The 14,983-nt window shown below is 40.9% G+C and overlaps 1 protein-coding gene and 1 long non-coding RNA gene across 4 annotated transcripts; one reads left to right on the forward strand and one right to left on the reverse strand.

The window, feature by feature from the left end:
• The first annotated feature begins 546 nt into the window (after positions 1 to 546).
• Positions 547 to 10,201, forward strand: LOC144520883 (uncharacterized). Of its 2 annotated transcripts, XM_078254994.1 has the most exons (6): positions 547 to 690; positions 1,375 to 1,562; positions 3,097 to 3,195; positions 4,572 to 4,724; positions 7,367 to 7,621; positions 8,158 to 10,201. In XM_078254994.1, the coding sequence occupies exons 1-6, from the start codon at positions 567 to 569 to the stop codon at positions 8,533 to 8,535; spliced, it is 1,197 nt and encodes a 398-aa protein (XP_078111120.1). In that variant the 5' UTR covers positions 547 to 566; the 3' UTR covers positions 8,536 to 10,201. The 2 variants fall into 2 exon arrangements, with proteins under 2 accessions (XP_078111120.1, XP_078111129.1); XM_078255003.1 differs by lacking the exon at positions 3,097 to 3,195.
• On the reverse strand, positions 8,176 to 14,758 carry LOC144520893 (uncharacterized). Of its 2 annotated transcripts, XR_013502264.1 has the most exons (4): positions 14,668 to 14,758; positions 14,295 to 14,332; positions 11,550 to 11,655; positions 8,176 to 10,795 (listed from the first exon to the last, which is right to left on the reverse strand). It is a non-coding gene; the product is annotated as an uncharacterized LOC144520893 (long non-coding RNA). The 2 variants fall into 2 exon arrangements; XR_013502262.1 differs by lacking the exons at positions 8,176 to 10,795; positions 11,550 to 11,655 and adding an exon at positions 13,286 to 13,790.
• Between the last annotated feature and the right edge of the window lie 225 nt (positions 14,759 to 14,983).

The raw sequence follows: 14,983 nt of genomic DNA on the forward strand, positions 1-14,983 counted from the left end.
TACATTTAGAACATGAGAAATATAACATTGAAATTGATGATTTTAGATACATAAATGCAAAATAACAAACTTTACCCCCAATGTTACTGTTTTTATTTTAATGTGAATTCAAAGAATATATTAAGATTCTCAAACTTATAAACACTGAAAAAAGTAATACAACTGTCAAACTATAGGGTGTTCTTAAAAGAAGAATAATGTATGTTTTTTTCTCTCTTATAATTTTGTATTATAGAAGTTCAGGTATAATAAGAGTTTGCATAAAATAATTTTGTTTAATTTATTACAGGCTTGGAAATCTGTTTGTTGAATAATACAAGTTGTTAATTTCTACAGTACTAAGGGTTGATCATGGGTTGATGCCAAATGACTGTAAAAATATTTTATACAGTCACTGGTTGATACCGGTTGCTGCTAGAATAGATGGTCCGGAAGGACGTGCGAAGGCATGGCCCGCCTTACTCCGTCTCTGATTGGCTTACCCTGGGCTCTAACCAGCCGATCAACCAATCAGAGGCGGGTCATGCCTTCGCTCGGCCTCCGGACCATCCATTCTAGCATCAACCATGGCTGAGGCAGCTACAGTTCTCCGGTCCAAGGGGGCTGTGGAAAACTTTGTAAAAACTTTGGAGGAAACTACACGTACCAAGTACATCGTTCATAAGTCTGACAAGCATTTCCACGGTGCTGGTAAGTGTTTTCTAACCGGCAAAAGCTAACGTTAACGTCAGTCTTTTTTTTTTTTATCGCTGTAACGTTAGCTTTCGTTAGCATTTAACTAGCTTGGGTAACGTTAGCTTTAAAAAAGAAAACACTCATCCAAAACTTTATTAGTAACACCCAGTCTACGGTAACACTTCTATAATGTAACTGCCCTGCCATGAATGCACTTTTAATGTTGCTTTAAATGGAATTTCATTGCTAGGCAACAGCCTGGCCCGTTGTTGTCAGTTGATGTCATTCATACTGCAACAGGAAATGTTTGTTTACAACTGTGACGTCGTCTATAGGCTAATGCTTCCGTTTTTGTTGACACTGATGCTGTCAGAAAGGTATTAATACTATTTTATGAAGTCATAGTGTTGTACTGGTGTTCCTAATATTCTGTCCCTCCAGTTTGTGTGAATGAAGTGGCCAAACACATCTCTGCAGTCCAGTTCAATACCACTTACCTAAATAAAACACGTGTCAATCAAAACTGAACATTATTTTCTTTGCAAAGGCAGATTTTCTTTGTACTGGATCACATTAGATTGTGTACAAGTGTGCCTAATAAAGTGGCCAGTAGATTTAGATTTTTGTCATTTAGATTGTCACTGAAGTCTCCAAAAGACCTGTCGTAGGTAACGCTATTCTTTCTTAACAAATACCTAGCATGGCAGCCATCAAATCCGATGAGAGTGCGATGGGAGTGGAGTCACGAAAGTGCCCAAAAAACAGCCAGCATCCCCTTTGATGGGGTGCCTTTCGTTTTCATTGCCTATCAGCATTTGGGCTGTCACCTGGGGAGAGACAGGTCCAGGCAGCAGAAGATGAGATATGCTGAGGCGAAGCAGAAGGAGGTAGGCTGCTGTCTGTCTGTCTGTCTGTTATTCTTATGATCCGTACACTTGAATGTTCATCCTCAACATCTGTAATTCATAGGGATGTAACGATGAATCAGTTAAAATCTGTATACATGTGTAAAGATTACAACCGGTTGAGATGATAACTGAATCACGATGCAGTTTTTAAAGTGCTCATATTATGCTTTTTGGCTTTTCCCCTTTACTTTATTGTGTTCTATCTTTTTTGTGCACATTATAGGTTTACAAAGTGAAAAAGCCCAAAGTCCACCCCAAAGGGACTTACCATCTCCAACAGAAAACACTGTTCACAAACTGCTCCAAACAGCTCTATTGTAGTCCAGCCTTTACTTCAGAGACAAACGTGGTCACTTTGGAACACACGTTATAATGCTCGCCTAGCTGCTAGCATGGCACACCCTCATACTCTGCTTCTGACTGGCTAGTAGTCCTTACCTAGGTACTGTCAGGGCACGCCCTCATACTCTGCTTCTGACTGGCTAGTAGTCCTTACCTAGCTACTGTCAGGGCACGCCCTCATACTCTGCTTCTGACTGGCTAGTAGTCCTTACCTAGCTACTGAGCATGTGCGACTCCCAACAAAGATGGAACAGAAGTGAGAGGTCTCACTCTGTAGCTAAAACAGAGAGCTCAACACACAGGGTGAAAAGAGGAGCTGCAGCAATGTGCAGTACAACAAAAATATGGTGTTTTCTGAAAATTAAACCACATAAACCTATTCTGATACAACCTCTAAATTCAATTATGAACCTGAAAATGAGCATAATATGAGCACTTTAAACGCCCTAGTGCATATTCTACTTTTCGTTTCACTTGTTTGTTCAGTCAATACGTCGGTGCGGCTGTGGCTTATGTGGTAGAGCGGTCGCCTACCAATCGAAAGGTTGGTGGTTCCATCCCTGCAGTTCGATGTTGAAGCGTCCTTGGGCAAGACACTGAACCGTGAATTGCTCCTGATGCTGCGCCATCGGAGTGTGAATGTTCATCTGATGAGCAGGTGACACCTTGTACGGCAGCCTCGGCCTCAGTGTGTGAATGGTTTCTGTATTATGTAAAAGCGCTTTGAGTAGGCGTTAAGACTAGAAAAGCGCTACATAAATACAGTACATTTACGTCTTCTTAGTTTATTTATTTGAAGAGATTTTTTTTCTTCTATTTATTTAGTTAATTTGTGTTGTTTAAGATAATACTTTATCTTAAACAACACAAATTAACTAGAAAAATTGGGGAAAAAATGTCAGTGGCACTCTTGATAAGAGGACACATCTGTTGTTTTGCATATTATTGTTGTTTATATAAATAAAGGAATATCTTTCATTTGTCTGCAGCTCTTTCGGTTAAAAAAAATCCTGAGAAAACTGTCGTGAACTTAAAATCGTGAATCGTAAATTGAGTGTATCGTTACATCCCTAAATAAATACATAAAAATATAATCCACTCTGTTTTAATGGGGACATGCTGTTTACAATGATATGACCACTGCATTATAATGTCAATTCTTTATTTCAAGTACAATCAGAAGAACAGGCGTCTTATTAAGACCACAAAGAAGCTCGGGTGTCCGGCAGTGCTCAACATTTCAAGGATTGCCAAATTCCCTGATTATAAGGTTAGACGGTTGGCTCCACCCTTTCTTCATTTAAACCTTGTGTTGCCTTCAGGTCAAATTTGACCCGTTTTCTAAATTTCTATTTTAGAAATATGTATTTCTTTTTAACTACCTAATTTTATTTACCCAAAAATAACACAGATGGATGATTCCTTCACACCCTTCACAAGTCCAACAAGAGATCGGATCTCTACTTTCATTGAATTCGGGGTTTGGTTCAGTTTTTAGCATTTGAAAAAGAAATTGAAAGGTTTTTGAAACGGTATCCTGTCTGAACTTCAATATAAATGAGGTTTATTGACCATGAATTCCGAAAATAAGTGTAAAACTAATAAGTTGGTGTGAGTGTTGTTTATACATGGTAGTCTAGTGAAAAGAAACGTTCAACTGCAAAAAAGCACCAAAATGTCACGGGAGTGGCGAAGCTTGGACCCAGAGTTCAAAGATTTAATAAGGCAAAGGGTACAACAAAAAGAGTCCTGAAGAAACAGGCAAGATATGTTTCCAAAAATACTGTGGAGTACAAAAGACCTAGCCTCGTGAGACCGTCCTGATCTCGCGAGTTCCAGTTTTCCACTCGCAGATCAGTCTGGCATCTTGACAGAGAAAATTTGGAGCTGTTCGCCATACGACGGCCCAATCAGCGTTGGTTTTGAGGCAGCTTTAGGTGTGACGCAACGAGAAGCGACTGTTCAGTCTAAACAACGTAGCGGCTTCCACAGATGAGATGAGCGTAGCTATCGCGCAAGGTAGGTGGTGATAGACAGATGGTTTAGCCAATCAGCTAACCAGTATTTTCGCCCCTTCCCAAAAGTTCTCCAACGGAAAGTTCCCAGATGGATATGTTGAGCAAATGTGAAGCAATCCATCTGACAGAGTCAGGTTACAAAAGACCAGGAACACGGAAACAAACTGGAACACCGACAACATACAATATCAGACAAGATGATCCGACAAGACACAACGAAAACACAGAGACTAAACACACAGGGTAACAAGGTTAAACAAGGGATCAAGAAATCAGGAACAGGTGTAACACATCAGGGCGGGGCAGACAATCATACAGGAGGGAAAACACAAGACAGGAAGTAAAACGAGCCATAACTAGAGAGAAAACAGATACTACCAAATAAAACAGGATACACTACATACTCACAATTGTGACACAAAAACATTGAAAAAAGGGACAAAAACGTCAGAAAAGGTGTTGATTTTCAGTTTTGACCCGGGAGGACCTGCGTGCATGGTCCAATGGAAGACAACACAAGGGTTAAGAATCTTGATTATCATTAGTACATGTATTCTCCAAATGTATTGTACAGTTTTAAATATATGTAAGTAGCTGAAAAGTAGTCAACCTCAGGTTTGTCTTTCAGGTGGCAGATAACAAGGACAGTCAACGGAGGAAAATGGTAACAAAACTCAAGCAGGATGTGAAGAATGATCCATCCTCTGTCCGCTGGGAGGATTTCTTCTATGTGCGGACCCCTGCCATCGAAGACCATGTTGGCCACCCTTTGTGTGGACAGGTACATTGTGAAAAGGAAATGCTGAAATCACTTGACATCATGACAAAACATAATTAATGGGCGCACACCTAAGCCATACTCATCTGATGACCATCTTACAGAAATAGTTTCTTCATAAGAGACTGTATGTTACTGTGCTAAGAGTTGCACGATAAGCCCGATAAAATATGCAATATGTGATCACATTAATGTCGCGATAACGATATTACTTGCGATACATAAACAGATATTGAAGTCTACTCGGTTCTGCATTTCTGCTGCTTTCAGTGTTCTGCTAAAATACAACAAATTGCTTATTGAATTTCAAACAAATGAGGGAACATTATTTCCAACATTTTATTGAACAAATTGAATATAAAAGGCACCACTAAAAAAATGACACATTTTAAAGTGCAGATTTCTACTAATATTTTCTTTCAACTAACACAAAATAATCTATTGTCTTTTGCGATATGTCGCAGCCTTTCGCGATGTGTATATTGCACCAGTTGATATCGCGATAACCATAAAAAAAAAACAAGATATATTGTGTGCCATAGTTAGTAGTAAAGTAAGAAACAGTCATAGCAAGTTATTTATTTAAATAGCAAACTTTTGTGTGTCTTAAGCCGCCTACACATGATCAGAGGTAAAACTGTGAGGCAATTTAGGCCAAGGGTAGCACTTCCTCTGAGTTATTTGCACTGCTCTTCTCATCGGAAAACAATGGCACAGCAAGTGAAGATCGGTTTTTCTGCGGATTGTGTGTAGGCGGCTTTACCATTTAACTGCTAAAACAAAGACAATACAAACAACAGAAGTCACAGCTATTAAATCACAGTCTAACCCTGGCAGACGACAAACACAAGAATCAGCTTTCATGGCCAAGTAAGTGTGTAATGGCAGTTACACACCGGGCCGACAGTCTGGCGAGGTCAGTGACTGGAGTCTGTTCGGTGTGCTCCGTGCCGTCGTCCGTTGGAGGAGCTGTCGGCCTTCATTTTGGCCGACCTGACATGCTCAGTCGGAGACAGGGCGGTCGGGACTCACCCGGAAATGGCAAGCGGGATGAGCCTCTCAAAATCTGACAATAATCTTTTAAACTGACCTTGGTTGGTCTGAAATGAAGACAGATTCAGCAACTGCACGTCCTATTTCTCGTTTAAAATGTTTTCAAAAACACGTTTCGGTGAACTATTTGTACAATATGAGATCGTATTCTGAACGAGCCGCTAGTAATGGCCGGTTGAAAAATCCAAAATCCGGAAGCAGCAGCCAGACCCATGTGACACGTTCGTCCAATCAGCTGCCGGTTTTCATTTTTTGGGCGACAATACAGATTAGCGCCGCCTGCTGTTATGGAGACGTATTACGTCTCGTCTCTTCGGTGTGTTCTGAGGCACTTTTTTTGACCAACTCGGGGAGACCGATCAGTCCAACTGCCGTCGGTGTGTAACTGCCTTAACACATACAGGGAAATTTACTTTGGCTTTATGTTGCTCTCGATGTACATACACAGAAATAGACATATGGCTAAATACAAGGACAACAAAGCTGAACAAGGTAAACATAAAGATTTGACTACAATGTACAGATCTAAGTATGTATATAAAAAAAGTTCATATATACTGTACATACGTATGCATAAACATTAGGGATGCACCAAATCCAGATTTCTGGGGTTCGGCCGAATACCGAATCCACTGGTTAAGATTATGCCGAAACCGAATACTGAATCCTCCTCCCATCCTCAGTCCATTAACACAGGAAACACATTAATGAAGTAAACAACGTCCACAGCAGTGTTTTTCATTTTATTTTAACTGTTAAAAAAAAAAAGAATAGGCAACATTATGCCAGGAAAACAAGACAACTATTTTGACAATTACCATAGGCCTATGTTTACCCTATCTCAAGATCCAATCAATATCCAAAATATTAGCCTTTTAGATTTATAATCCCATAAAGTAGGTAATGGTCGTCTGGTTAACACAAGTTTTGAGCAGTGACTGTCCTTCCTTTGCCGTACCTGAAGTTGCTGCATTTTGGCTGCTGTCTGTAGATTCCTTCATGCCCAACTCGTATTCTGTCGGACATTTCATACCAGATGTTGTAACAGCGGTGATGTTGTGTATTGTTTAGGGTCCTCGCCACCACCAGACTAATCAGCATTGTTAATTGAACATGTAGCTGGACTTGAATGGCCTTCTTTTGACTGAAAGTACTGCCAAACAACACTTTTTCTGCTCACCAGTTCCATTTCCACTTTCTCACAGCCTACTACATTGTACGCTCCACCTACGTAAACACCTTCCCGTAATCAACGGCGGTGTCATTACGTCGACCAGCGAAGTGCGAGCGTAGGGTCCGGTTTGGTGGAAAAAAATTCGTAGGTTTGGCAGAAACCGAACCCCATCAAAAAGCCCAATATTCGTCCGAAGCCGAATCCTGGATTCGGTGCTACACACACACACACACACACACACACACACACACACACACACACACACACACACACACACACACACACACACACACACACACACACACACACACACACACACACCTCTGTGAGGATTGTAAACAGTAATACAATAGGATTTTGGATCTATTGCCCAGGTTTAGAAGGTGGAAACATCCTTTTCTTATGACACATTGTGCAGGATGCCGGTATCTATGAACCTGTGGATGAACGCGTGAAGAGCCACATCATAGAACTCACCAAAAGTGGGGTGAAACGAGTGAGCGAGATAAGACAGCACTCTAGACAGTTTGTGGAGAGACACCTCTTCAAGGATGAAAGGCCGCCATCACCTACAAGAAGAAGGTTCTACCCCACCGATAAAGATATCCGCAACCTGATGGGGAAGGCTAAAGAATTAGTGAGGCACTCCAGTATTGATCAGGAAAATCTACAGGTAAGGTTATAACTTTTTGATATTAATGAACGTCCAAATTGCAAAAACATTGTCAAATGAGTTGCTACAAAGCTAATTAAGACTATCAGCTCCACACAACTCTCTATATTTCTCAGTATGGCTACATTCAGAAGATTGTATCACGGAAGGCTTGTATCATGTGGACGCGCCGACAGTTTGTAAACCTATTCTGATATAACCTCTAAATACAATTATGAACCTGAAAATGAGCATAATATGAGCACTTTAAACGACTTTGAGTGAAGCTTTATTTCAGATCTCACCCCACAACAACTAATTGATTCATCTTTGCAGCTTTACTGCAGTGCTATATATTTGGTAAGAAAGATTTTCTGAGAGAGAGAGAGAGAGAGAGAGAGAGAGAGAATATGACATCCCAGCATCTCATTTACAAATTGATTTATACACAAATTATAGCACATCTATTTTTTATTTTTTTATTTTTTTTAAGAAGATGGGGAGCGGAGGAGTCTTCTTCTCAATGACTTATTTTGCCTGCTTCTTTATCATTTCAGCCTTTTCGGCCACTCCCATCAGCCACCGCCAGCCAACCACCAGCCGAGGCACCGGCCGCCAGCAGCCAATCACCAGCCGAGGCACCACCGGCCACGAAAGCCCTCAGGAGGGAGTGCATCGGCCATCTCAAGGCTATAATGGATTACGTGAACCTTATAAAAGATGACACATGCCTGAAGGAACTAAGACAAACTATCAAGGACCTGCACAGTCAGGTTGCGTTGCAGGCGCCGGTGGAAGTGGGAATGGTCTTGCTGCCGCAGGCGACAAAAAAAAGAAAGGTGATTCCCTCGAACGCCGTACCGCTGCCAAAGCGGCCAAAAGAACACGCTTACGCTAACAGAGGGGATGAAAAGGCTGAAATGATAAAGAATTAGACTCCTCCCACCCACATCTTTTGAAAAAAAAGATGTGCTTCCTATTTGTATTTAAAGCTAAAACATTTACGAGTACTAATAACTCCTTTCATCCAGACGGCCTGCCGTTATAAGACCTTTGAGATCACATACGTACTGTGATTCGAGGCTAGCTAAAAAAAAAATGATTTTTTATTTTTAGGCCTTTATTTTTGATAGGACAGCTTAGACAGGGGAGAGAGAGGGGAAAAGACATCCAGCAAAAGGGCTGCAATTCGGAACCGAACCCACGGCCGCTACGTGGAGGACTGAGCCTCTGTATATGGGCGCGCGCTCTACCAGGTGAGCTACCCCAGCGCCCCCCGAGGCTAGCTACATAAACATGAACTTGAATTAGCCGCAGTAGATGAAGCTTTGTCAACCATTTTGTTTATTTTGTGGGGAGGGGAGCAATGCGTCACTTTTAAAGCTGTTTCCGTTATTTCCTTACAAGCAGCGCTCACTCCACGTGCAACGCTACGTAACATCATTTCCAGCTAACTTCACGGGGGAACAATGAGGGCAAAAACATCATCATCGATCTGTTTTAATCGAATATTATTTGGTCCGGCGCACCTAAAGACACCGTAAAAACACTGAATGGATTCACGGCAGTGCGTCGCTGCAGAATGAATATAGGGGAAACGTAGTTGCATAGTCTATATCCATGACGTTCCACTTCCGGGATTGCTTTCATTCTGCGGAAATTCCGCCGGATGTCCGTAACCTTCCTCTTTCTTTGTGTTGTAATTCTAACCTCCGGTGGATTTGTGAGGACTATGGTTAACTGCTCCTCAGATCTCTGCAGGGTAAATCCAGACAGATAACTAGACTATCTGTCCAATCTGAGTTTTCTCTCACACGACTAAAACAACTTTTAAATGTACACACGTTTCACCAAAACAAGTTCCTTCTAGAGGCTATTTTGCAGAGGCACTGACGTACAGGGGACACTAGATGGCGCTCTCTGGTTAACAAAGGGTTAAAAGCACACTGAATTAGATTGATGACAAAGTCTCTTGTTTAATAGTTTAGTCTTGAATTATTGAATTACCTGCACATGCATCCGCCTTTGCAAAACAGCCAATAAGAACGCTCTCTCTCTCTCTCTTTCTGAAATGAACTGTGATTGGCCAAAGTCTCACCATCATGGCTAGATTTACTAACGCCTGAAAACAGAGCCAAAAGGAGGTCCAGAAGTCCATTTCTCTTTCAGAACACTTTGATCCTTTGCCCAACGACGTCAACAATAAACTGCCTATCCCAGCTTTAAATTCATTTGTAAAAGAGATGACAGGATTACATTTTTGTGTATTGTCAAAGCGAAGCCTGGCCTCCTGTGGAGTCGGTTCAGGTGTGGCTCGATGCCTCCAGGTTCACTTGCTTTCAACATCGAACTTTCATACTTTGATGCACCGGCTTGTGGCCTCCCATGAAAGTCTCCATTCCCTGAGCCAGGTTTGTGTTACATTAGAGAAATATGCTGTTCATGTTTGACAAACTGCCTGTCATTCTGTAAAAATGTTTGAATTGTGTTTTTAGGCACTGATCCTGCCCGATCAGGTTACAGTTTAAAAATAAAACTACTTAAATTACTCATTTTGTTACTTACATCAGTCTGTAATCAAGAAATAAAGTTGTAACTGTTTTTATGGTGCTGTTTCTGTTCGATATGATAAGATAGCCTTTATTAATCCCACACTGGGGAAATTCCTTTAATGTTTGATAACAGGTCAGGTAATTAATGACATTAATGGTCGAAGTACAGTATACTTCGTTACTGTACTTAAGTACATTTTTCACGTATCTGTACTTTACTTAAGTAGAATCAATAGTGCATACTTTTGACTTTTACTTTGTTACATTTTGCAGCAATTATCTATACTTTTCGTTCCGTTACATTTTCGTTACATTTTGTGATCGGTTTTTCCTCCTGCCAAAACGTCTTCCTGACCGTCGCACGTTTGTCTCACCGGTGAAGTTTGGTTGCCATAGATATGGGGCACCGCCGATCCTTCATCGGCTTCCAAGCCGGCTCCGGTGCTCCGGAGCCCGGGCGCAGCGCCGCTGACCCTCGGTAATACAGCCTCCGGTAAAAGCGGAAATGAAAATTTCTCTCCACAGCGTCGTTTACTTCTCCGCCAGGCTGCATAAGACGCGTTCATATCTTATTTATTTGGCTGGACCTCTTCACATCGCCTCCCCATTCCTGCTGCTTCACACACTTTATTTGCTTACGCTCCTATGGTTAAAGGAAATAAAACCGTCTTAAAACACATCCATGAATAAAACCAACCGCATTCCGATTCTAACAACATATTTCCGTTTTATGCTGGTTAGGATAGGAACTTCTTTTAAAAGCCAGCTGGCCTTGTGGTAGTGGACAGTATGGATACTGTCGAAGCTCAGCAACAAAATAACTGAACCACCCCGTAAAGTACAGGTCGCTAGACACAGCGCCCTCACTGACCAAGGTGCAAACTAACCAACTAACCAACTTTTTTTTCTTATTTGCATATTACCAAAATGGTAATATCCCTCTCCTTCTGATCCCAGTATCCCCATCAGATTCCACTCCCGCCCTGCCTCCTGAACCCTATCTTTAAACACCCGTCTTTCCACCTCATTCAATGTACAGTACAATATTATGTATGGTATGTATATAATGTTCAGCATTTTCTTTAACCCCACAGTTTTCACTATTCCTTTTCCCCGTCATTATAATAATATTCATTAATATGAGTATTGCGTTAATGGGGGTTGACTTAATAGCTCCAATGCACACACGTAATGCTCTATACTGTAATCTATATTTTTTTTTTTCCCAATATTGTTTTTGCCGCTGCTCCATGAACTACACAACCATAATCTATTGATGACCTCATGCATGCCCTATAGATGTCAATTGACAATGACTGTTGACCCCAGTCACATCCGGCCACAGCTCTCACCAGGTTCATGACTTTTTTGCTTTTTAGTTTGAAGTCATAACTTACGGGCTAAAAATTGTCTGGAACGCAGCATAAGTTCCTGATCGCAGTGGTTTTTGTAGTGGTGTCAGCAGCCATCTTCCCGTGTCCCCGGAAGATCGAGTCTCCTTGTCTGATAGAGAAGCATGAATTGCCTGATAAATCAAAGCTTATTGGTCACCGAGGCGCACCGATGTGTTTTACTTGACAACACCCTAAAGGTACACATGGTCCACCTCGCATTGTGTTTGCAATTATTTTCGACTTTGACTTTTGTCTTGCAGCCAAGTAAAATATAGAACAGACTGAGACTTAGGCACACAAACTAAGGGACCGTTCGGTATTTATGGAATGGACCACCGGAGGAAAATAGGGGAGGGTTGTGTCTTTTTATTCTTTTCTGAGGGGAGGGTCATCCAACATTTTTCAGTCCAGGGGGGGGTCACCCAACTTTTGTATTCATGAAACAGCCAAAATTTCAAAGTGGCTTGTTTGGTGCATATTCTTCCATGTAGCTCCATGTAGCTCTCTCAGTCTCTGCCCTCCTTCGCTACCAGATGGGTCTGACCCATGAGTTTGCTGTGGGGCAGGGCATAGACATATGGGGCAGAGGGAGCACTGCCCCCCTGGTGGCTGAAACGGATACTTGCATTGTTTAAAAAATGAGTGGAATAATTCTGGCATGATCAGATATTTTATAAATATCTTAAATAACACAAAACAACTAAATGGTGGTAGGTAATACATCAGATTTCATATACTGCTTTAGTAAAAAAAAAATATTACCTGGCTGACGATGGGAGCAGCAGGACGCAAAAAACGAAAATGACTGTTGCTAGTCTGGACATCTTACCGTGCCAAGGCTGCAATAAAGGTTTCCTAAATGCCATGTATATAAATGTGATGTCAGCTTACTATTTGATTGCGGGTTTTGTGTAGATTTGGACTTTTATACGTTTATTCCACTTTGTTTAAACGGCGAAGTGGAGAAAGCCTTAGCAACCTTAGCCTTAGCAAACGAGTCCATAGCAACCAGTTTGTGTTGAATATTACCCAGAGTGCCTTGCTGAATGGTCTCAATGTTTTATTGTTTTATTTCATGTGAATACTAGTTTACTAGAGGAGTAACTTAGTATTTGAAGTAATGCAGGAAGTGTGTAAGTGAGTAAATCTACTGAAATGGCCCCCCCACCATAACAGAGGAGTGGGATGCGTCAGATGAGAATGCAGAGGTTTAGTCTCATATGTCACAGCTGTTAAAAAAAACAAACAATGGCAATATGTATATATTTGCCAAATGCAAACCAGTACAGAACATATTGATAAATTGTTGGGGGAGGGTCATGTCTTTTTTCCAAATCGTTTTGGAAGGTCATAGATTTTATTTTACTGGTGAGGGGAGGTGCATGTCTTTTTTGGCTAAAGGTCCCAAAACTCCTCCGGTGGCCCCTTGAATAAATAACAAACAGTCCCTAAGGTTCACAAAACATGATAAAATACATGAATACATGAATACATCAAATGACTACAAAAAACATGAGTTTCAGCCATCAGTAGTTATCAGCTAAGTCTTCATGAGTATTTAACAAAGGTGGTTTCCCAGTGATACTGACATATGCTCACTGGCAGTGACGTGGGAGGGATTCTTTTTAGTATTTTGATCTTTCTTTTATTATTGTTTTGATAAATGTGGCACAAGTTGTTTTTTTATTTATTCCTTTTATATAGCCTGTCGATGCCAAATATGTAACTGAAGCTGCTGTTCTGCTCTTCATTATCTTGATGAGATGCACCGGGACCTGCGGCTTCACACCTGTACTGAACAACTTCTTGGACGAAATCAGAAACCGCTCTAAACAGGAGATGGATGACCCAGTATTTCAGGCGCTCTGTGAGCTCGGGTGTCTTTCCGAGGAAAAAATAGTTTTTTTGATTATTGGGGGGGGGGGCGGGTTGATAAACATGACAGATGGTCTAGCTAGCTGTCTGGATTTACCCTGCAGAGATCTGAGGAGCAGTTAACCAGGGGTGTCGGACTGTGGGTAGAAATGGGACTGGGTACCAAAAAATATGCAAGAATGGATGCGGGGAGGGGCCCATAGAGAATGCCTTTCTACCAAGCCCAGAATGTGGTGCAATGCCCCTGAAGTTAACCATTATATTTATTCAAAGAAAACTGGCTGGATTAGTTTTTACGTCGCTTGAGGTGTGGTTGTTCTGGTTGAATTCAAAGTTGGACGAGCTCCAGCAACAGGTGAGTTTAACAGCCTTAAAAAACACACAAACACACACACACACACACACACACACACACACTGAACTGAATAAAGACAACAACGATCCAAAAGGGAAAGTTAAAATTGTTGTTAAAACCAACAATATGCTTCATTATATATTATGTAGAAGAAACAAAAAGATGGGGGGAAAAAACAATTCACAACAGTAACGAGTAACGATGCAGCACGTAAAAAATGTCATCGAAAATATGTACTCAAGTAAAAGTGGAAGTAGGAGAAAAAAATAATACTCCAGTAGAGTACATATACAGCCTTTTAGTACTTAAGTACAGTAGTGAAGTAGTTGTACTTCGTTGCTGTACATCTCTGGTTCCCTGCAGCGTGAGCCCTCAGTGGCTCCCTAACTAGGCTAGTCAATGATTTCAGACTCAAATCTGCAGCACTAATCTCCTGTCTTCAAAAACATGTCCACGCCAGTCTGACATGGTTGTGAGAGCGAGTGCACCTGTGGATTAAAACCGAGCTGGTGAGTTACCTTGTGTTGTCTTCCCGTTGACCATGAACCTTGTTGTCCTTTAGAGTCAAAATAAAAAAAATGAACTGTCGCTTTTTTGCACTTTTCAGATGTTTTTGTCGCTTTTTTTTTTTCTCCGATGGTTATGACTCTTTTTTTCAACGCCTTTTTTTAAAATTCATGCTCACTAAACCTAATGTATATGACATTATAGCTAATTTTTTAGTAAAGAAAAGCAGAAATTATGAATTATTTTGACTTATTATAGTTAAGCTCAAAAGACATTGAGTGAATCACAGAATGTCAAATGTCAGAATGTCACTTTTTTTTTTTCAAATGCTATAAAATTGAATAAAACACCCAACATTTCAATGAAGGTAATCCTTAATTTTACCTCTGAAGAACGTGCATGCATCCATGTTATTTTCGGCCGATTTGGCCTGAGGACAATGCACAAGGGTTAAAACCTAAACCAAGGTCACACACACACACACACACACACACACACACACACACACACACACACAAAAACATATTTTTATTTGTGTGTGTAACGAAGACAGAGAGAAAGCTGTAAACCTGTTTTACAACATATTATGAAAATGGTTACACACACACGCATACACACTGAAAGTACTTTACATAAAAACGATAAGAATAAAAGTTATAGTACAGTATAAGAAATTAAAGAGCAGTTAAAAACAGTCAAA

Source organism: Sander vitreus, chromosome 1 (genome assembly GCF_031162955.1).
Source record: "Sander vitreus isolate 19-12246 chromosome 1, sanVit1, whole genome shotgun sequence".
Lineage (NCBI taxonomy): Eukaryota > Metazoa > Chordata > Actinopteri > Perciformes > Percidae > Sander > Sander vitreus.